General features: G+C 46.7%; 1 protein-coding gene, 1 long non-coding RNA gene and 1 other non-coding gene across 3 annotated transcripts in view; 1 reads left to right on the top strand and 2 right to left on the bottom strand.

Annotated features, from left to right (window-relative positions):
* The window catches only part of tex2 (testis expressed 2), a 27,489-nt gene extending 6,799 nt beyond the window's left edge, over positions 1 to 20,690 (top strand). The window contains 12 exon segments of the mRNA XM_056581743.1: positions 6,204 to 7,416; positions 7,419 to 8,114; positions 9,165 to 9,365; positions 10,241 to 10,637; positions 13,097 to 13,365; positions 13,664 to 13,807; positions 13,968 to 14,067; positions 14,963 to 15,100; positions 16,544 to 16,670; positions 17,019 to 17,228; positions 17,937 to 18,057; positions 18,830 to 20,690. Of these exon segments, the coding sequence (XP_056437718.1) occupies positions 6,229 to 7,416; positions 7,419 to 8,114; positions 9,165 to 9,365; positions 10,241 to 10,637; positions 13,097 to 13,365; positions 13,664 to 13,807; positions 13,968 to 14,067; positions 14,963 to 15,100; positions 16,544 to 16,670; positions 17,019 to 17,228; positions 17,937 to 18,057; positions 18,830 to 18,976 (3,738 nt within the window). The 5' untranslated portion in view covers positions 6,204 to 6,228 and the 3' untranslated portion in view covers positions 18,977 to 20,690.
* On the bottom strand, positions 20,312 to 20,449 carry LOC130376826 (small nucleolar RNA SNORA50). Its single transcript, XR_008894096.1, has one exon. It is a non-coding gene; the product is annotated as a small nucleolar RNA SNORA50 (small nucleolar RNA).
* On the bottom strand, positions 20,470 to 21,639 carry LOC130374795 (uncharacterized). Its single transcript, XR_008893680.1, has 4 exons — positions 21,343 to 21,639; positions 21,159 to 21,252; positions 20,856 to 20,970; positions 20,470 to 20,676 (listed from the first exon to the last, which is right to left on the bottom strand). It is a non-coding gene; the product is annotated as an uncharacterized LOC130374795 (long non-coding RNA).
* Between the last annotated feature and the right edge of the window lie 11 nt (positions 21,640 to 21,650).

Raw genomic sequence — 21,650 nt, 5'->3', positions numbered from 1 at the left:
TTATTGGTGAGGCGGAATGAAAAACATTAGCAACGTGAACATTGCTAATGAATGCTACTAATGAGCTAACAGCTAAGTGTTTTAAAGCAGTCCCGTTTATATTCTGGGGGCAGATTTCTCCTCTGAATCCCAATCACCTGAGCAGTAAACACTGAAACCAAAAACATGGATTAGCCTCTGCCTGGATACAGAGGTGATAAACACAGAGCTACGGACCCAAGGCCGCTTCTCTCTCTCTCTCTCTCTCTCTCTCTCTCTCTCTCTCTCTCTCTCTCTCTCTCTCTCTCTCTCTCTCTCTCTCTCTCTCTCTCTCATCTCTCTCTCTCTCTCTCTCTCTCTCTCTCATCTCTCTCTCTCTCTCTCTCTCTCTCTCTCTCTCTCTCTCTCTCCCCGCCTCGTCGCTGTGGTTCAGCAGGTTAAATTTCAGAGAGCCTATTAGTTGCAAACAGTTCTATCTTCATTGATTAAGCTTTGTCCACCTTCCATGTGGGTGTCAGTTGAATGCAGGGTGCAGATTCACTGTCCACAATTAATACAGCTTACTGCCTATTTATGTAATGCATGCTTATAATGCATTTTATTGGATCATATTGACTGAGGCATAATGATCATTATAAAAACCAAGGCCGTGTAGAAACGATGTAAGGGGCAGTGGCTCAATCGAAGCATGACTGGATTTTTTTTCAGACATGTAAATTAACAAGAATTTGCCTTTCAATTGATAACAGCGGTTTAGTTTGCTTTGATATATTTTAAATTCTATATATATAAATAACAGCTTCTGCATTAGTAACAATACAACTGTTTTTTGTTAATGTTTTGTTTGGCTAAAGGGGCACCTAGACAAATAAGGGCAAAGGAGCGGTGGCTTGGTCTAGCCCCTATGCACGTGGCTGAAGAAACCTACATTTTAAGTGTGACCCTGCGTTCACACCAAAAGATGCAAAAAGTTGACGCGCGTCGTGATCCCATTCAAAGTGAATGTAGAGACGCGTTGCTGCTTTGCTGCCGCAGCATTTGCTGCCGAGAAAACGGGCAGCAAAACTTGATTTGCGGCGCGTCAAAATCTGATTTGCGGCGCGGCATGCCCGTGCCCGCTGCCGTGCACCGGCGAAGGGCGCGTTCACGTATTTTGCGGCGCGTCAAATGCTGCTCGAGTTGAAATATTTCAACTTTTGACGCGCCGCAAAACTTTGACGTGCCGCAAAACTTGATTTGACGCGCCGCAAAACTCAGGCGTCAACGCGTTCGGGCAGCAAATGCATCTTTTGGTGTGAACGCAGGGTGATAGCTTCCCATGCTTAACCCTGCGTTCACACCAAAAGATGCAAAAAGTTGACGCGCGTCAAGATCCCATTCAAAGTGAATGTAGAGAAATATTTCAACTTTTGACGCGCCGCAAAACCTTTGCCGCGCTGCAAAACTTTTGACGCGCCGAAAAACTTGATTTGACGCGCCGCAAAACTCAGGCGTTCGGGCAGCAAATGCATCTTTTGGTGTGAACGCAGGGTAAGATCTACCTCAACAGCTAATTCCCTGTTTCGAGAATTCCAGTGTCTTTTAATAGAAATAGACCTGCACACATGCGCACATTCACAAGCCCTTGACCAGACAGTCCAATCATATGGCCCATCAATCAAACAAAGTGAAGGCCTGTAATGACTCTTATCTGTCTAGACAAGGAAGGAAGGGAAGGAGGGACTGAAAATGACCAGGAAAACGTAAATCACGGGTAAACCATGTTTTGATGGTACAGCAGCAGTACTCGGGTAATGGAATTAGTCATTTTATCTTTTATTTCAAGAGTTGTAATTTGGTGTTATTGAGTGGTCCAATCAGCAGCAAGGAAACGAGATGGACGAACTTAACACTCATAAGGTTTCAAAAACCATGTAGACTCATCTCTTTTACTGCCTATTGCGCATATGTTCTTATGCTGATTATTTTTTATCTGCTCTGTAAACAGATTATATTTCTCTATTTTAGACATTTAGCAGAAACTTTTATCCAAAGTTGTTTACAGTGTTTGTACACGTCAATATCAGGCAGCCTAGCATCTAACTCAAGGATCTAAATTGTGGACATTTATCGTGTGTTGTTCATAGTCCTGTATATCAGAGAGTTATTCATTTGGATTGGATAGGAGGAAGTGTAACATATCTCTCAGTATCCACAAGGTCATATCAATCTCCTTTTCAGGATATGGTGAATCTTCAGTGATTCCTTTATTTAAAAAAAATCTTACCTTGTATCTCCTTCTCTAGCAACAAATATAATCTGATTGCCAATTAAAGTGGAGTGACGGGCCATTAACGAGGGGGGACAAGGAAATGCATGTTGTTCATTTGAAGCAGGATTTTTCCTGCATCGAAAAGGCATGGCTGCATTGAAAAGGCAACCTAAGGCTTTTCTCACCCCAACTAAGTCTTTGAAGAGAAATCGCTTAATTAAAAACAGCGTTAAGATGGTAGAAAGAATTGTCCATGCATTTATTGCTGCAATTCAGTCATCCCACCAGCAAGTTCTGTAAACTATTGTTAAATTTGATCCACAATAGTTGTGGCAGACAAATAAGACAGTAGCTCTTTGTTCTTTGCTTTCCTAACGTTTCCTTATTTGCTGCAACTCCTATACTGTGCTGTGGTCGACGCATCCTTGCGATTCAAAGTCCTGCATTCAGAATCATACTTGAGTAAAAGTACAAAAGTAGTGGCACACTAAATACTACTATTATAAATTATAGTATTGTCTATTGGTACATCAACAGTTCGTCAAACACAACAGGCCTTTACACTACAAGGGTCCGAGAAGGTTTACCTTACCGGCCTTGAACAGCAACATTAATTGGGTTGCCATAGTACTCCATGTCGGTGACAGCACAGAACAGTAAGGGCAGGACTCCCCGCAATCACAGCTCACATCCAATCATAAGGAAACATTGAGGTGACGAGTACTGGCCAATCACAGCAAAGAAGGGCAAGACTTGTAGCATCTAGAGTTGCCAGCTAGTTATGTCTTTAATACTGCATAACTAACTACAAGGTCGTAAAATAAAAATTATTGTCAAACCAATACAAAATGTAAAAAAAAAATTACAATAGAGTAAACGACACCACACACAACAATGATAATAAATAAATTGATAAGCCAGCAAAAGATTGTTCAAAAAAGTTTAATATTCCTGACACATAATGGACAAGAGAAAAGACAAGATCACCGATTTATTTATAAAAGATCCTGATATGAGGAAGATGAAAAAATGATTTATTTTTAAACTATTTTTTTTTTTTTTTTTAAACCTTTTTCTTCAAGAAAACCATAAAGGCCATCTCTATGCAAAAAAAATAATATATATAACAAATACACATGTAGTGGCTGAGCGAAGAGTGCCATCAGCCCCTTTATACACAAGGCCATGGCCATAGCCAAACAGGGAAAAAAATAATAATACAGCAATGCGGCTTATCTCCCAATGTGTTTATTTAGAAAAAGCAAATGAACACTAACCAACATTTGAAAACATTACAATTCAACACAAAGAAACACTTTTTTTTAAAATAATAAGCCATAATACTATATTTACTTTAGATCTTTCTATTTCATTCTAATAGATTTTTATGGTCCTTGATTTTTCCTGTGTGATAAATAACAGTCAGGTCCGAGAAGCAGGATGAAGAGCAAGAGCAGGTACATGAGGCATGGATGAAGTGGTGCAAGAGCATTCTGCAATTTAATATCTGAATTTGAATTCACCTTTGAGCTTACAGTTAGGTTGACCAGCTCCAGAACAAAACACATAGTTGGTGTTCTTCTACTGTTGTTCTTATACAAGGGAAAACCTTTTCGAGTTTGTTTTCTTTAACTCCCATATTTCTCTGATTCTACCTCTACTTTGTCGTTCATTCAGCTTTATTAGTCTTTTTTCCCTCCTTCTTGCCTCCCTTCTTCATGCTTCTTTATTTGTCCCCTGGCCAAAGCAAGCATCATGGCTGCCGCTGGCCTCTCTGACCAGGGAGCTGCTTCAGATGATTGGAGTGGCTCTGCTGGGATTAATTAGATGAGAGTCTTGTCTGCTTGCCACTTTTCCTCCATGCCCTCTCCCCCTCCCCTCCTCCCTTTTCTGCCCTTCTCCCCCTCCCTCTCACCTCCTCTGGTGTCCTGTCCTCACCTTCCCTCTGTCATTCACCCTACTCCTCTCCTTGACCTCACTTTACTCCTTTTCAGTTTTTCTCTCCTCTCCTCGCCTTTTGTTTCCTCCAAGCTCCTCTCCTCTCCTCCAAACTCCTCCCCCTCCTCCCAACACCTTCTTTCCTCCTCCTCTCCTTATAGCCTTTCCTCTTCTCTACTTTAAAACCAATTGACTCACTTCTCTGTATCTTCAACCAATGTATGCAGAAATACCACTCGCAAACTCACACTTTACCCAAATGTAAAAATATTCAAACATTTTGCAACCCCTTAAACAAGGTTCCAAACTATCAGATTAAACTATTTTCACATGGTTCAGCCGTTTCTACCCCCACAATAATTTATAATTCTCTCTGAATCATTCTCCAACGATCCTTGTTTGTTCATTAGGGTTTTCTTTCTTTATTTCCTTCCCTCCCTCATCTCCGGTCCATCGTTCACAAAGGCTGGCTGATCCTAGGCTCTTTTACTTTCCGTCAGTTTCCACTAGAGTGTTCATCAAGTGGTGGTTGGCTGTAGAGGGTCCTCCACGACCTCAACAGACCCTCTCCATTTATTCATTTTCTATCTCTTTCATTTTTCATTTATTTTTGTCTCCCATCTATCATTATCTCTCTCTATGTCACGCTGTCTCTGAGTCTGGTCTGTCTATTGAATGTGTATTTCTATTTTTCATGTTCATCACCATGCAACACAAAGAAACAGTCACACACGCACGCACGTACGCGCGCACGCGCGCAGACCAACACACACGTCATACACCCACAAATGCATGCGCTCCACAATTATAATTTCAGTTTGGTGCCCCTCCCTCTCCTTTTCCTCCTCCATTACTGAACCTTCATTATCAACCACCTGAAACCAAGGAAACAGTTTGGCAGCTTGTGTGTGTGTCTTGGTTGTGTATGTGTGGGTCTATCTGCGTGTCGATCACAGCGATGATGAAGTGTTTTTTCGGAAATAAACAGGTGCAATAGACCCGTGCAGCTGACCTTATATAACACAGCCCCCAGCAGGAAATGGTGGCTCGTTAAGCAGCTACCTGATGTGTCACTACCGCTTGCCCATATTGGCTCATGTGGGCTGGCCTGCAACGTCAATCGTGTGGGGGATGATGACGCATGTTGATGGAACCAGCACAAGCTCGCCATCTGTAGATCGGAACCGATTTACATCTTGTTTTCCAAGTGTCTCATTGCTGCCTTTTACTGATACAGAAGCGGTTTCCCATGGCAACCTTTGCTAGGGCCGCTCCACCTCCACCCCTCCACCTCCCTTTATTTTTGCTCCCTATGGGACTGGGTGTTACAGGCAGCCTAAATGATGACCCCTTCCCCCTCTACTCAAAGCTCTAGGTTCAGAACACTTCCAGGGATCACGTCCCATGTCTGGGGGGAGGACAGGGCTGCGTGCTGGGATGGGGGGGTGTCAGCCAGGGTTGCTAATGATAGAAGGAGGGATGGGTGGAGGAGGAGGAGGAGGAGAAGGGGGTAAACTATAAATGGTCCTCCAGACCACTTTATGAATATAAAGCCTCGGGGAGGCTGGTCTATTGCTGTTCTTGTATTGTGTCTCTTTGGTTGTGTGTCACACTGTCACATTCTGTTCATTCTCCAAGGCAGTGCTTTCGGCTTTATTCAAATTGGCAATTTGTGTCACCACCAACGCCACTGTCTCAATGTCATTCCCGTCCACACACACAAACACACACACAGACACAGCCTAATCTGTAATAAATGATTGCTGATGGTTTTAGCTGGTCTTTAGCTGATGCGTAAGAGTTCTGAATCAAGGTGCTACTCTGACCCTCTCTGCCTCCCTATTTCCACCCATCCATCCCTCTCACCATCTCCCTGCTCCCTTCCATCTATCCCTCTTTCCCATCTCACCCCCTCTCCCTCTCCCTCCCTCTCTCTCGCTCCCCCTCCCCCTCCCCCTCCCCCTCTCCCTCTCCCTCTCCCTCTCTCTCTCCCCCTCTCCCTCTCCCTACCTCCCTCTCTTCTCCCCTTCTTCAGGCGTTGAGGCCTGTGCTGTGTGGTGATGGCCAGCCTGGGCAGCAACTCCAACAGCTCCAGGGGTGGGGGCCCACATGCCCAGGCGTCCACCCCCCGCCACGCCCCGGGCCCCCGGCTCCAGGTGCAGCGCTCCCTCTCCCGGGACACCATCACCATCCACTTCTCAGCCCTGGGGAAAGAGGAGGAGGACGAGGAGGAGGCGCTGTATGGGCCCCTGGTCGGCTCCCTGGGGGCGGCGGGGGGGTCTGAGTGCGAGGACAGGGCAGGAGGAGGGGGAGGAGGTGTTTCTGAGGAAGATGAGGAGGAGGAAGAGCAGGGTGTGACCAGGGGCCTGGAGGCCAGTGAGGAGCTGCTGCTGGAGCACTCCGCCGGGGGGGCCCCGCCGCTGCCTGTGTCCACCACCAGACCTTCTGGAAGGCCTGCCGCCCCCACCCATCCCCTCCAACAGTCCCCCTCCTCCGCCGCCATGCCTATCGCCGCCTCCTCCCATTACAGCTCCTCCTCCGGCTCCTCCTCCTCCAACCCCCCGGCCAGCTCCTCCTGGCCCTCGGACGGCTTGCCGCCGCCTCTCGCCTCGAAGGCGGCCACCGCCTCCTCGACCTCCTGCTCCCCTTCCAAAGGCCCCTCCCTCTCCTCCTCCTCCTCCTCCTCCTCCTCCAAGCCCTTCCTGAGCCTGGTGCGCTCCCTGTCCGGCGACGTGGAGCCGCGGGACGCCGCCGCCGCACTGCCGGCCTCCGCCACGCCCGCCCACCATGCCCGCCACAGACACCTGATGAAGTCCTTCGTCAAGTCCCTGTCCACCGACGCCCCCAAGCCCGAGGGTCCGGAGGGGCCCCTCCACGCGCACCCCCCCCCGCCGCAGACCTCCCAGTCGCGCCGCAACATGCAGCTCTTCAAGCAGTTCTCCCAGCCGCGGCTGTACACCGGCACGGCCGCCGCGACCCAGGCCGTCGCCGACTCCTCCAAGACGGCGCCCTCCTCGCCGCTCACGCCCACCGAGGGGCGGGGCTCCTTCTTCAAGGTGCAGGAGGTGGAGGCCCGGATCGAGGACACCAAGCGCCGGCTGTCGGAGGTGATGTCGGACCCCCTGCACCTCTTCAGCAAGATCATGGGCGACGAGTCGGCGGCGTACGGGGGCCTGGCCGGCGGCGGCGCCGGCGCCCATCGCTCCAGGTCCCTGTCGTCGAGCGCGTCGGAGCTCAGCGGTGCGGGGCGGCGGCGGCGCTGAACGGACTCGGCGAGAGCAACAACAACAACTACAGCATCAAGGAGGAGGACTGTCCGGAGGGCGAGGAGGACGAGACCCCCACCGGGGAGGGCCCCCACTCTGTCTTCTTCTCCTTCCCCTCGCTGTCCTCGGCCCTGGCGCCGGCGTCCCAGGGCGCCGCGCTGGCCCTGCTGCCGCTGCCCCGGTCGCCCTCCCTGACGCTGGGCCGCTGCTCCATGTCGGCCCTGGTGGCCCGGCAGGAGGACGAGGACTTCTGCATCCTGGGGGAGGGCGGGGACTTTGAGGCGTGCACCGACACGGACTCGCCGGACGGGGAGCGGCCGGGGTCCCGGCAGCTGCGCACCACCAGCACGGGGCTGTGCAGCGAGCCCGACACGGAGGAGGAGGAGGAGGAGGGGGAGGAGGAAGAGGAGGAGGAGGAGGAGGAAGAGGCGGAGGTCGAGGCTGTGCCTTTCACTGCCCTGGTCTTCCTGGCGCAGGTGGTGTACTGCTACCTGGTGTGTCCCGTGCCGCAGTACGCGTGCGCCGTAGTGCACGGGGCGGTCGCCGGGGTGATGCTGGCCGGACTGCTGCTGTGGCTGTCCTCGTCCAGCAGGAAGTCTTCTGGAATGAGGCGACGCAGGAAGAGGATGGATCACTGGAATGCGGCCCAGCTCGACATCCAGGAACCGGGTATATTCAAGGTAGGATCAGTCTCGGCGAGGGGGGGGGGGGGGATTTAGGCCCTGGTCCACATGATTGGTTGTGTAACATAAGAGATACACGTAAGTCCATGTCTGAGTGGACAGCGTTAGACACTGTCCTCAGTGTGAGTAGTGGCATGGTGAGTTGTGGAGCAGAATAGACCATACAACATGCGGTTTATTTTTTGGAAAAAACAGATTTGTATCGGCTGGAATATAAGTCCTCATTCTATCAAATAAAACCGGCCCACTCTCTGGCTCTACCTTTACCCGTCTTCATGGTGTAGCGACTCCATCTCCTAGATTTCCCTTGGTGTTTGAATTCAATTGGCTTCTCAGACAAACACACACGCACGCACACAACCACACACACACATGCAGACACACACAAATACACACACATACACACGCAGACACATGCAGGCTGTGCAGGTTCATAGCAACAGGCAACAGCATATTGAGGTATTGTTTCTCCAGGGAATGTTGCAGTTCCACACAGGGCAATCAGATAAGAGAAGGGTCCAAATGCTATGCCGCCTGTCTCTGTATGGCTGAAGATCACAGATGATATAAGTAAACCAGTTCAGTTGAGTTCAACATTTACGAAGTAGGCCGTGTCACACTCTCGACGGCAGGCTGTCCGAACTTCATCCAACACAAGCCAACAACCAACAACGGATATGGGCCATTGGCTCGATGTTGGTGGTCATTGGTGTTTTTCAGACAGTGTGTAAGTAGCTTTCTTAATAAGAGGATGGAACACCTGGTTCTGAGAGGATCATCAAAGAGTAAACTTAACATGACCTTGCTTGTGATCCGATAGGGATAGATGCTAGACGGGAGTTTCACTCACAATATGTACGACCCAATTTCTGCTTTAGTTTTAATATATATATATATATATTAATGTATCTAGGTAAAAAATAAAGAAACGATTGATCTCTAATCCTCTGTGTGTGTTTGTGTGTGTGTGTGTGTGTGTGTGTGTGTGTGTGTGTGTGTGTGCGTGTGCGTGCGCGTGTGTGCCTGCACGTGCGTGTGTTGGTCAAGGGTTGGATGAACGAGATCAGCAGCTACGACCCGGAGACGTACCACGCCACCTACACCCACTCAGTCTACGTCCGTCTGGAGGGCTCCGTCCTGCGTCTGTCCAAGCCCAACCACAACATCGCCCGGCGGGCCACGCACAACGAGCCCAAGCCGGACGTCAGCTACATCAGCCAGAAGATCTACGACCTGGCTCACAGCAAGGTGCTCCCTCGCACACGGGCGCATGTGTTGTGTATGTGGGTTGATGTTGGAGGTCGCTAGCTTACTAGAATGGATGGTGGAATTATGGTGGTCTCCGTTACATTGGTGTTTATGTCGTTTATGAGCGTGTGAGAAGTGTGAGGCTGAGTGAGCGAGTGCGTGTCTGTCCTAGGGCGATGTCGACACACAATACTGTCAAGAGTTTTTTGGTTGGGCACGCCTTTGTATGTAGGCACTGTGTGTGTTATGAGTGAACCAGTTGAATGCACTCCCACTGGACAGTGAAAGGGAAGTGGCGTGGCCATCTTGCTATCATCTCAACATGACCGCAGCCAAGTGACTCTTGCACGACATATGAAAAAAGCTCTTGAGATAAACATCCCCGGTCACCGTGCAGAGATAGCTGTGACCTCCTGCAGGGGCTCAGCGTGTCTGTTGAGCCCAGGAGTTCAGACCACCTCAGGGCTGATAAATGCCAGCTGTCTTTTGGATTCGTCAGGCAACCACAGATGAGCTTACATCAGGCTTATGTAACGTCGTACCGCAGTGGGTGGACGTGGAACATTCAAAGTAAATACAACTAAAGACTAAACCTTTATATTATCTATTATCTATTTATATATTTTGGACGTAACGATTTTAAACAGATTCGCACAGAAGGAAAACGTGCGGTCATCAGATTATCTTTTTTATTATGCTTTATATTATTAATGCTCTTGGTGTTATTGAATACCGATATATGTTTTGGACTTGATTTGGATTAAGAATGACATGAACGATTTGTTGACGTTCGGTTATGATGACAATGTAATAATATCAACAACGGGGGTGGCTAGCTTTATACCTGTCCTTACGTAGCTCCTTCTGCCCCGCAGATCCACCTGGTTCCCCAGAGCCTGGCCAGGAAGCGGGTGTGGAACAAAAAGTACCCCGTCTGCATTGAGCTGGCCAAGCAGGAAGACTTCATGTCCAAGGCCCAGGGAGAGCGGCCCGAGGCTGGGGACGAGAGGCCCGAGGTCGGGGAGGACAGAGTGGACAATGGGGAGGCAGAGGAGCCTAGGAGACCCCCTTCTGTGGTTCCGAGTGGGGGTGCAGCTGGGGGTGCGGGTACTGGCGGCGGAGGACTCACCCTCTTCCTGTTTGGAAGAACGGGCCGGGACAAGGAGGAGTGGTTCAGGAGGTTCCTGCTGGCGTCCGGCTTGCGGTGGGAGGGGAGAGGCGGTGGGTCGGGGTCTGGTGCCTGTAAAGGGGGTGAGTCCTGACATCATGCTAGTCCTCACTCCACTCCAAGCCCTGATGCAGCCACTGTTATGCCATACACCACACAAATAATATAGAGACACTCTAGCGTCAGGTTCAATCCCCAATGTCCACACCAACCTACTGGAAGGCATCCTCGGGCGAGATGTTTTCCTCTTTTTGCTCCTTATGGCTTTTTTCCATTATATTTGACTGGCCTGGCTCCACTCAGTGCCGCAGGGATTTGCGTCCCCATTACAACATAACCGCTCGAAGGTGTGTCTTTAACCGATGACAAGCTTGTCTTGAGTCGATAACACAATGATTTGCACGCTTATTGTAGCCTATTTTTTTTTGCCTATTTCTTTTTATATATATTACAGCCTGCTGTAAAAGTTTATTGATTTGTTTGAGGGACTTTTAATATATTTGGGTTTCAGACAGACTGAACTCAACCAATGATATCTGCAATGTTGAATTCAGTTTGAAGTTTGTGACTTCTAAATCTCAATAGCTCATTGAGAGCCGATTTATTGCAGATGAGTCTTGTTTAAACATTTGACAATGCATCACACATATTTCCCAGAGTGCCACATGATGATCTTGACCCTGACCTTAGGAATGAACCACGTCGACTATAAATTTCAGCAATCACATGCCACTCAATCAGTGTGTCATAGTTTCACTCTGCACTGCCTCAAGTGCTCATGTCAAAAGCCTTTGGGGACCTGTATTGGCATTCACTGTCATCGCTTTTGATAAAAGCGTATGCAGACGCACACCATTGGCTAGCCAGTTTTTTGTTTCCCTCGTGTATAATCAGACAACATGGATAATTATAAAAAGACAGTTAATCCAGTGTTCTGCGAGCTTGGCATCAGTCCCTGAGCAGCGTAATGAGCACCAGACGAGGGCAAGGCTAGTGGTGAAGGGCAGAGCTAGAGCCCGAGGGCGATGTGAATCCGCCCCAATGGCCACCAGCTCTGGCAGATGAGGACGAGGAGGTAGAGGCTGAATATGCAGCAGGTAAACCCACCCTGAATATAATAACATCCGTTAGGGAGGAGCTTTTTATAATTTCTGGAAATATATCGTCGCTGTGTCTAAAGCGATGTGGATGTTAGCACCATCAGAAAGATGTCAATACATATGCATACTATTTCCTATTCTTGTTTGTTCATTTAGCAGACACTTGCGACAGTAAACTCAGAAGCATGCCGTTGAGGTGCTGGTAGGGCATCTTGCTTAAGCATGCAGACGTTGGGGAGTGGACCCATTAAACCTTTGATTGGCTCTCGACCGCCCTATACACCACACACTTTCCTGCAACCCCTCAGAGCATACGAATGCACATATGTATGCATGCACAGCACACACACCTTACACACCGACACACACAAACAAACACACACACACAAACACACAATCAGACACTTCACCTTTGCCTGCTTGTATTCATACTCCTCACACCTTAAACACTCCTTTTTACACAACACCCATACTCAGTGTCAGAGCCGGGTCAATGCTGCCTCCCAGTATCTGATACCTGCAGGCCCATCAGATCACAGTCATATCCAGGCTACTTTCTGAGGACCTCATGAGTATTACCGGAACAACAGCATTACTTGTGTTGTAGCACGATGGTAGATAACATTAAAAAGGAAAATGTTAGCACCGTTTAGTCTGGGCTTAGTGAAGTATTAAAGGGTGCATGCCACCTAGCATCTAGGATTAGCAGAACGACAGATTTATTTTTAATTGGGATGTAGCATTGATAGTACACAAATAAACAATGGGAAAGAGTGGGCTAGCATGATTCTCTAGCATGAGTCAGGGAACGCTTGTGTGTCATCCAACACAAGGTATGCTTATATGAATGCACTGTGGTATGACGCAGGCTATGCCGGATGTCAGAATACCAATTAGATGCAAACAACTTCACTGCCTCCGGAAATTGTTGAACATGCAGTTTACAGATGCATTTGATAATGCATGCCATGTACATGCTTCTGCATTATGAACACACGCACAAGACCACCATAGCACAACCCTGCTTTACATTTCTAGGCATTGTTGTCATTACGTTTCTAGTGAATGTACTATTACTTTTTTTCCCTTGTTGTAGTTAAGTCCAGGTGCAAATCAAGCTGTCAATGGCGTCCAAATGCACATCAGCTCTTAAAATACTCAATACCATTAAATAGGTCTGTTTTCCTACCAATGTTAGCATATCATTAGCGCCAAGACAGCAGACACGAGTGGAAATGGCTAACATTAATGTAACATGACCACACTGTTTCACCAATATAGCTTAAACAGAATGAGCTACTGGCGCTCAAGTTGTGCTTTAAGTGTGCAGATGACTTTAGTCTCTGTTATCCAACACGACCCTGAGGTCCGACCTCTCACGTCCCCCACCATGGCTTCAGGCTTCCAGGGGTCTACGCACGGTAGCACTACGGCGCCTGGGGGAGCCAACGCCAACGGGGGAGGAGGAGGAGGAGGAGGAGGAGGAGGCCCGGGGGAGGCGGATAGCAGGAGCAGCAGCGCCCGCAGCAGCATGGACGAGGTGCCCCAGGCTCTGCCCCGCAACAGAGAGCCCTCCTGGGGGTCCGGCCTGGCGGCGGGGGGGGCCAGGCCAAGGTCCCTGCTGGATTACAACGTTTACATGGCCAAGTACATCAACCCCCAGGACGAGACGGAGAGCTCGGCAGCCGCAGCGGGACACAGTCCCGAGAGCAGCCCCCTGGCCGCCAAGAGGGTGAGGGAGGGAGGGAGGGAGGGAGGGAGGGAGGGAGGGAAGGCTGGATGGGATGATGGAGCGAGGGAGGGGTGGGGTGATGGGAAGTAGTTGGAATCATGTATGAATCAACACATGGGGTGGATGGATGGACGCATCCATTTGTGGGTGGATGGATGGATGGATGGCTGGGTCGAAACATCTGTGGAGGGATGCATGAATGAATGACGCAAACCAAGGGTGTTCGACAGCTGCCCCTTCCGTATCCATACGTTTCCATCGATTATCACATTTTACATTTATGTTTCTCCTCCATCAGTTTCCACGGGGTCAAGGGGAGCGCATGGAGCCTGAGGCGTGGGTGAACGCTCTGCTGGGGAGAGTGTTCTGGGACTTCCTGGGAGAGAAGTACTGGGCCAACATGGTCTCGAAGAAGATCCAGATGAAGCTCAGCAAGATCCGGGTGCGTAGCGCCACGCTGAGCTTTACGCAAAAGATTATTCATGCATGAAAAAAAAGTTTATTCTTGCATTCTCTATTTGATACTTAACTTAAGTATAACTCCCCCTCATTCTAACCCGTCTTGGGATTTATATTGTGTGTGTTGTGTGTGTGTGTTCCAGTTACCGTACTTCATGAACGAGCTGACCCTGAAAGAACTGGACATGGGCTTCGCTATTCCAAAGATCCTGCAGGCCTCCAGGCCTTCTGTGGACCACCAAGGTTGGAAAAGCGACATCATCATTGGCCATCTTGTCATGTTACTCACTGCACAGCTTTGTACACAGAGCCACGGCTTGTCTCATTGGTTTAAAGTGGAACTACGTGATCTCTCCTTCCACCTTTGTTCTCCTGAATGTTTCGTTCTTGGCTCATGTCGTCCATTACCTCCTCCAGTGCAGCTGAATTGGATGTTACAACTCATTACCTCTTCTTATGCCCTTAATATGATTCCTTTGTTTTGGTCTCGCTGTGTCCACCTCGGTCCAATATAACACAACATAACCAACACGACACGCATGCAGATTGATTTGTTCATTCATTCAACAGATCCCTTTATACAAAGCTCAATCCCTTCAGTCACCGTCTCCCGGACATGTCTGCAATAAGGCTTTAGATTAAATAGAACCAGGCAGCACTTTTCATCAGGCAGCCATCCAGGTGGAGGATTTACGGCTCACAGTAGGGGGTTTCTGGTTGTCTTTGAACGGGAAGTAGCAGGCTATGTGCCAACACAGCAAGCAAATGCCCCATCGGAGCTGACCTTTCCAGTGCTTGGTCGGGGGCCGAGGACTGCTGGTGATAAGGCAATGTGCACGTTATTTCCGGGCTCTATTGGGCTATAGACCCACCATTAACAGTGGACCCCTATAGAGTCTTAGCGGGGAAAGGAAGCAAAAGGAGTAGGTATAAAAGTTCCAGGTCATTATCAACAGCCATTCATCCTGAGTTATTTATAGTATTGACCCTCTTACCTTAAAGTTTCTTTGCCTCCCGCCTGCTCTCTCTCTCTCTTGATCTTTGGCCCTCTCTCCGCTCTCTCCTTGCCTCTCTGTTTCTTTCGCTCAATGTCTCTTTCTCTCACTCTGTCTCTTTGTCTCTCTGTCTGGTTCTGCAGGCCTGTGGTTTGACTTGGAGATATCCTACTCCGGCTCCTTCCTCATGACTCTGGAGACCAAGATGAACCTGGCCCGGCTAGGGAAGGAGAGTGAGGGTCTGGGGGAGCCGGGGAAAGATGGGTGAGCCCTTGCTCTTCGTTAAACTAGTTTATGTTTTTTTGCGTTTTTTTTTCAATCTTAAATGGATTCTGCTTTCCAAAACCTGAATACAATATCTTTGGGTTTTGACGTTCCCTCCTTTGCAGTTGTATGTTTTGATTACTGATGATTATTCAGTGACATCAGAAAAGAGTGTTGAGGGAGTGGAGGAGAACACTAAATGAATAGATGTGATAAAAAGCTATGAGAGCCTAGTGGGCACTGGATGGATTTCCCTTTAATGCGACTAATGCAGCTGTATATTTCTCTCCTCTTTCTGCCCGCCTCCTGACTGCGTGTTGTTTCGGCCCCTGGTGGCTTCCCCCCCTGTCCGTGTGTTGATTGGTCATCTGGTGGCATCCCCCCCTGTCCATGTGTTGATTGGTCATCTGGTTGGATCCTCCCGCCTCCTGTGTATTGGTTTTCTGGATGGTGAGTTTGAGACATGCCCCCTAATCTTATTTTTCTTCTTCTCAGTTAGTAAGACCTGTAAACAAACGTTGACTTAGGGACAGGATGTTTTTGTATTGGTAGGGTATAGAACTCTAGTAAAATGTGCTGGGTTCGATCCCAGATGGCCACAGTCTACATGCCTTACCCGTACCTGCTCCTTAATGACCTGTTTTAATTCACTGTAAGTCACATAAATGAATAAATAGTGAATAGTGGTTAAAGAACCTATATGTAACAAATTGACTACTATCATAGAATTACCACAATATATCATCAGCGATTAAGGAAACATGCTAAGTCTTAATACTTTACAGCATCACAAACAACTATTATTATTATTATTAGAACTACTATACAACAATGCAAATGCATGTATGTTTTCATTAAAAATGTCAGTTCTGGGTCAGAACTTTTTTTGTTTGCCTGTGTATTATGATTCACTTTTTTCCGAGTACCAAGGGTCGCCAGATACTAAAGAAATTTGAACAAACAAACACAGCGTAGTGTGGCAATGGAAACAAACAAACAAAATCGAATAAGACTGTACTGGATTCTAAATGACCCAAAAAGCCTCGATCTCTTTCGCAAAGCTCCATGACTAGGGCTGAACTAAAACATGGGTCCATCGTTGAATTGCATTTAAAAGATGGGGACAGTAGGATTTCAAGACCGATGCCATGACTTATCTTGTGCTCGTGTTTGTTCAGTGTCCTCAACCTGGCTACCCGCCTGAGCTTTGAGTCTGGGGAGGAGGGAGCGGGCGGAGAAAAATCTCTCCAAAAATATGAATTTGGACTGCAGTACCCTTTAGAAATGCTCTGTTTCAATGTTACACACTTGCACCTTTAACATAATAGTAACCTCCCCTTTAACCTTAAATGTCGTGAAGGACTAGGGAGATACTGACGTTGATCTCATAGATCTATAGGCCTGATCCCCAGTGGCTGTAGGGCTTTTGATGGCTACTGTGCTTTTTGCGTGACCTTCAGTGGCCAGACCTCGGACGTACTGTTTGGCGGACAGCGACGAGGAGTCCTCCAGCGCCGGCTCCTCTGACGAGGAGGACACCGCCGAACTCCTGGCTGATAAGGCCGCCATTTTGCCGGGAGGCGAGGGGTGAGCCCGCTGCACCATCATCATCATCATCACCGTCATACTCAGGATACTTCTACTGATCGTCATCTTCATCCTCATAGTAATCGGATTGTTAATAGAACGTTTGTTAGAAACGCACCGTGTACGTCAGATATTGTCTATTTTTTATCCAGCTACCCATCCTCATTTGAACCCACACATTTTGAAAGCTCACTGCTAATGTTATACATGACACACACACTCACATTGTCCTCTCCATGGCTGAAGCTGAGAGATGCTGTTATGAATAAATGATGACTCTGACTCACTCCCAGCCTCCCGTCCCTCCTCCTCCTCCTCCTCCTCCACTCTTGGACCACTCTTGCTCAGGTACATGGGAGGCCACCGGCCCAGCAAGATCATGCGCTTCGTGGACAAGATCGCCAAGTCCAAGTACTTCCAGAAGGCCACGGAGACGGAGTTCATCAAGAAGAAGATCGAGGAGATGTCAAACACGCCCCTGCTGCTCACTGTGGAGGTGCAGGAGTGTCGCGGGACGCTGTCCGTCAACATCCCCCCGCCCCCCACGGACAGGATTTGGTAGTTGTTTATCGAATTATCGATGAGTCCTTTATTATCATTGCATGGTGATTGTTGGACCACAAGCGCACAATACTTCCCCCTGGTGGTGGAACACAGTCATGAAAGGGTAGAGGATTATGTTTGACACCAATGCTGTTGTAGTGGCCAGCTTTTCTTCATCTTATGCGGTAGGGAAACATTATTAACCAAAATAAAGAATACGAATCACGAAGGGTTGCAGTAAATATTGATTAATTAAAAACACATGCAGAAAAATGTACAGGGCTTTTAGAAAAAAGCAGTTTTAATGCTATGTGACGATTTGGATAGTAAGACCATTTATAAGGCGCTGCATTCAGTTTGCAACTTATTAACAGTGATTAATGTTTGGTTCATATTGATTCGTTCCAAAGAATACACTGTTAAGATATGACAACCAGGTATGAGATTAAGCTGAATTTCTCAAAATAGCCCTGTGACTACAATGCTTGTTCAAATTGCTTAACCTCTGTGAAGAAATATATTACTATATTATTAACTAAAGCTACACCAGATAAACAAGGATATATTTTTTTTGTTTGTAAGTGACCCAGCACAGCTCAAAGACACGAAAGAAAATACCCAAGCAACTTCCTGGTGTCCTTTAACATATCGAACAAACACTGTGTTTTAAGAGGTAACTTTAGAAGACATTCTTCTGAGAGATTTTCCCCTTTCGGTCGCCAGGTATGGCTTTCGAAATCCCCCACACCTGGAGCTGAAAGCGCGGCCGAAACTGGGCGAGAGGGAGGTCACGTTTGCCAATGTGACGGACTGGATTGAGAAAAAACTGGACCAGGAGTTCCAGGTGAACGGCACATCGTTTTCCTCAAAGCTAGATGCTGTAGTAAAACTAGATGTTTGTTTGTATGAGCTGTATGTAGAATATGTATACTGGAATTGTTCCCATTGCCATTATATGGATGCATCATTCAGACAGCGTGTAATTTTGTTCAAATGCTTGAACTTGCTTATCAAGCTGAGACAAGGATAGGGATTAAATGGGAATTGGCTAATAAAGAGAAATTTAGAATGATTGAATGGCTTGCCTCCTAACACAACAATACTTAGCCATGTGCCCGTGGCTCCATACTGCTCTATATAAGTCCCAGTAATGACACTTTTCCCAAAAGATAACAGGCCTGTGGCAGAGACTGGTGGCGTAATCTGTCTGTATTGCAGGGAAACTGTATTCATCTCGTTGTGATGCAACATTAATATCAATAATCATCAATAATCAATCAAACATCAATAATATCATTGGTCAGAGACCTGCCTCCAGTGGAACCCAATTGGGCTACAATGCTTTGTGTTGTCACCAATTGGAGAGCTATGTGTTTCTATAAATGCTGTAATAGGCAGTTTAGAAGTCTATGTGGCATCAAGCATAAATCAGAGATGCAATTTAGTGCACACAAATCGAGTTATTCCTCAACACTAAAGGTTGCACAATCCTATTTCAAAAAGCCAAGAGATTGAAAGATTCACAACAGGGCATATGCTCTTATACCTGTGTCTTGTAAATTGTTTTGCTCAGCACTTCAATCCTCTCCCCTTTTTTTGTTTCTGCTGTCCAACAGAAAATATTTGTGATGCCAAACATGGATGACATCTGGCTTCCCATAATGCACTCTGCCATGGACCCACGCTCCAACGCCAACTCGGTTACAGAGACAAACGATGCCTTGACTGACCCCGAGCCCACAGAGTCCGAAGTCTCAGAGTGAAGACTTATATTTTTTAAACGCATTCGTCAATGGATATTTATTGAACAAGTGACATGGACACGCATCCTCACCACCACGACCTTCAGGTGGACCAAACGTCCATGTTTTATGACTTTGTTCCACTTCCTCAGCGCAATGACTTGTCTAGTTACCATGACTATGAGTTGGCAAGCTCATTGTTAACCCCCCCCCCCCCCGGTAATTTAATTGCATCAATATTTGTCAGTTGGAATGATACAATTTAGATTTGGCTCGTTAGAATACATTGAGTTGGGAGTGGGGAAGTTGAACGTTGAATCTACCCAAATGAGAACCATGATACCTGTGATGTACAGTTGAAACCAAACAGCCAGAGTCGTGGCGTGATTATGGCCTATTTACCGATCAAATCCAGTTTGATTTCAGTTCTTCGAAACAAACCCAAAATCTTTACTCTTGTTTTTTTTTGATAGGCCTGTCTTTCAATACTGCTCCTACCATATTGATGCAAGGGGGTCCCTAATGTAGGCTATGTGAAAATGTCATGAATCTCATCTGGAAAACGGAAGTTATACAAATCTCAGCAGGTACTTTTTGGTCGATATACATTGTTTTAGTGAGTTCTCAAACCAACTAGTCTGTATGTACAAATGAATCTATAGCTATTAAGATACATCTATTCCAGTCAAACGATGAATGTATAATGCACTGTAGCCTGATGTCGTGATGTATGGCATAGGAAAAAAAAAATACATTATGACCATTCCATGCAAGAGCAATCTGACGTGATAGGTAAGTTAAGGGACCAAGAGACAAGAACATCATGGTTGACATTTATAAAAAAATATGTAACATCAATGGATTCAGCCATATTGTCCAATATCCCCAGTAGACTGCCTGTCCAATGCTGTTGCTCCCTTTGTTTGAACAAATAGTCATGAGCTTCAGATTTATTTTGCCAAGACATGTTGCATTTTAGTATACTTCCAATACATTTGTCTGGATGTAAGGTTACAGTAATAGGCAGAAGTGCCTTTATAAATGACCAAACATTCCATCCAACGAAGACATTGGTTGCATCCTGTTGAAATTGAGGCTCATTGTGCCAGTCTGTTTCGAATGTGCCGTGTTCAGTCTGTCATGTGGTTTATTGGCCCAGTGGTGAAATTATCACATTGTGCCGTGTTCTACAGAATGTTTGGATTGGATCTTGATTAAAGAACGTTTTTGCTTGAAAGTCTATAACTTACTTTAGAGCATATTTTCCTTAATATGCATTGGTAAACATCTACAAGTATAGCCTGATTGGACCAAATGCATTGTTTAACTCAAAATGTGGTACAATTTGGTATTTGATAATGTAACTTGCATTTAAAAGAGAAGCTTGGGGAAGAGCCAAGGGACCCCAGTTATAACAAGTCATTGTATACTTTTGCACTATAGCTTGGCCTGTAAGTCCATGAGAATGGTCATGCAGGTTCAAAGATAGTGCTTGAATCTCACAGGTATAAAATGTATAGCCAAATAAACCAGACGAAATTCTATTGATACTTTTATTCAGGTTTATCTCAATTGAGGTTTTGTACAGTCAAGTCAACCACGTGCATTGTGACAATGGTCTGCTTCGTCTTGTCAGGTTATAGACGGCCACAATGAAATATATTCTTCTCGCTTGCTAGGGCGCTACTTCATTTCAGAGCCGCCTTCCACAGCGATCTTTCCTGTTTGGAGAAAAGTAAAGCAAATATTTAAATATTCAACAATTTGAAGGAGTAAAATTTCTTGTGTAAATGCCAAGTCAGTTTGAAGGATTGACCTCATGTTTTTTCAGAAGTCTAACGCTTTGTTAACATCATTCATTAACAAATCCAAGTCATAGTATAAGCAAACTTAATCTTACCCAATATAACTTTTTCGTTTGTCTACATTTGGATCCGAGGGGAGAGCCTGGAACCTCTGCAGAACTAGGACATGCTCAGCAGCAGCATCAATCCGCATTCAACAAACTAGGCCAACTAAAAGAAGAAAACAATCGGGGGGAAATGCAGTGTTAACAAAACAATTATTGAAATAGTAGTATTTCGGGTGCAAATGGTTCGTCAGTTTTAAAGATTGACCTCATGTTTTTTCAGAAGTCTAACGCAAAGTTAACATCATTCATTAACAAATCTTAAACATGGTACAAGCAAACCTTTTCTCTTACCCAATATAAAACTCGTGTATGGATCTTAGTGGCGTGGTGGCTCTGGGCCCTCTGCAGAACTCCGATGAATTCATCAAGACGCATCTTGAACAAACTAGGGAAATAAAAATCAATTAAAGTTACACGCGATAGTGGGTTAAAAAAAGATAGCTCACCAACATCAGGTAAGTGTACTCAATATTACCTGCTCATTCGGTTTCCTCTGTCGGCCTGCTCGTTCACCTCGTGGGCGCCCATGTGGTGGACTTGTAGCCCTGCTGACGCACATGCGTGCTTCTAGTCTATTAAAAACATCCATTCTGTTCAAGATTAACATGGTTTGATCAGGTTATTAGCTCAAAAAAGCAGAAATATAACAGCCAAAACGACCTACGGCTATTGAAAAACCCACATACTCTGTCCATAGTTACTAATAACGCTCTCTAACAACCTCAGAGCTAGACCAGCGTGCTCTCCGAACCTGGAAGAAAATGTCGCCCGGATGCTATTTCT

The sequence above is a fragment of the Gadus chalcogrammus genome, chromosome 2, assembly GCF_026213295.1.
Source record: "Gadus chalcogrammus isolate NIFS_2021 chromosome 2, NIFS_Gcha_1.0, whole genome shotgun sequence".
Lineage (NCBI taxonomy): Eukaryota > Metazoa > Chordata > Actinopteri > Gadiformes > Gadidae > Gadus > Gadus chalcogrammus.
The sequence above is the reverse complement of the archived record's forward strand: the minus strand, read 5'-3'. Positions and strand labels throughout refer to the sequence as shown.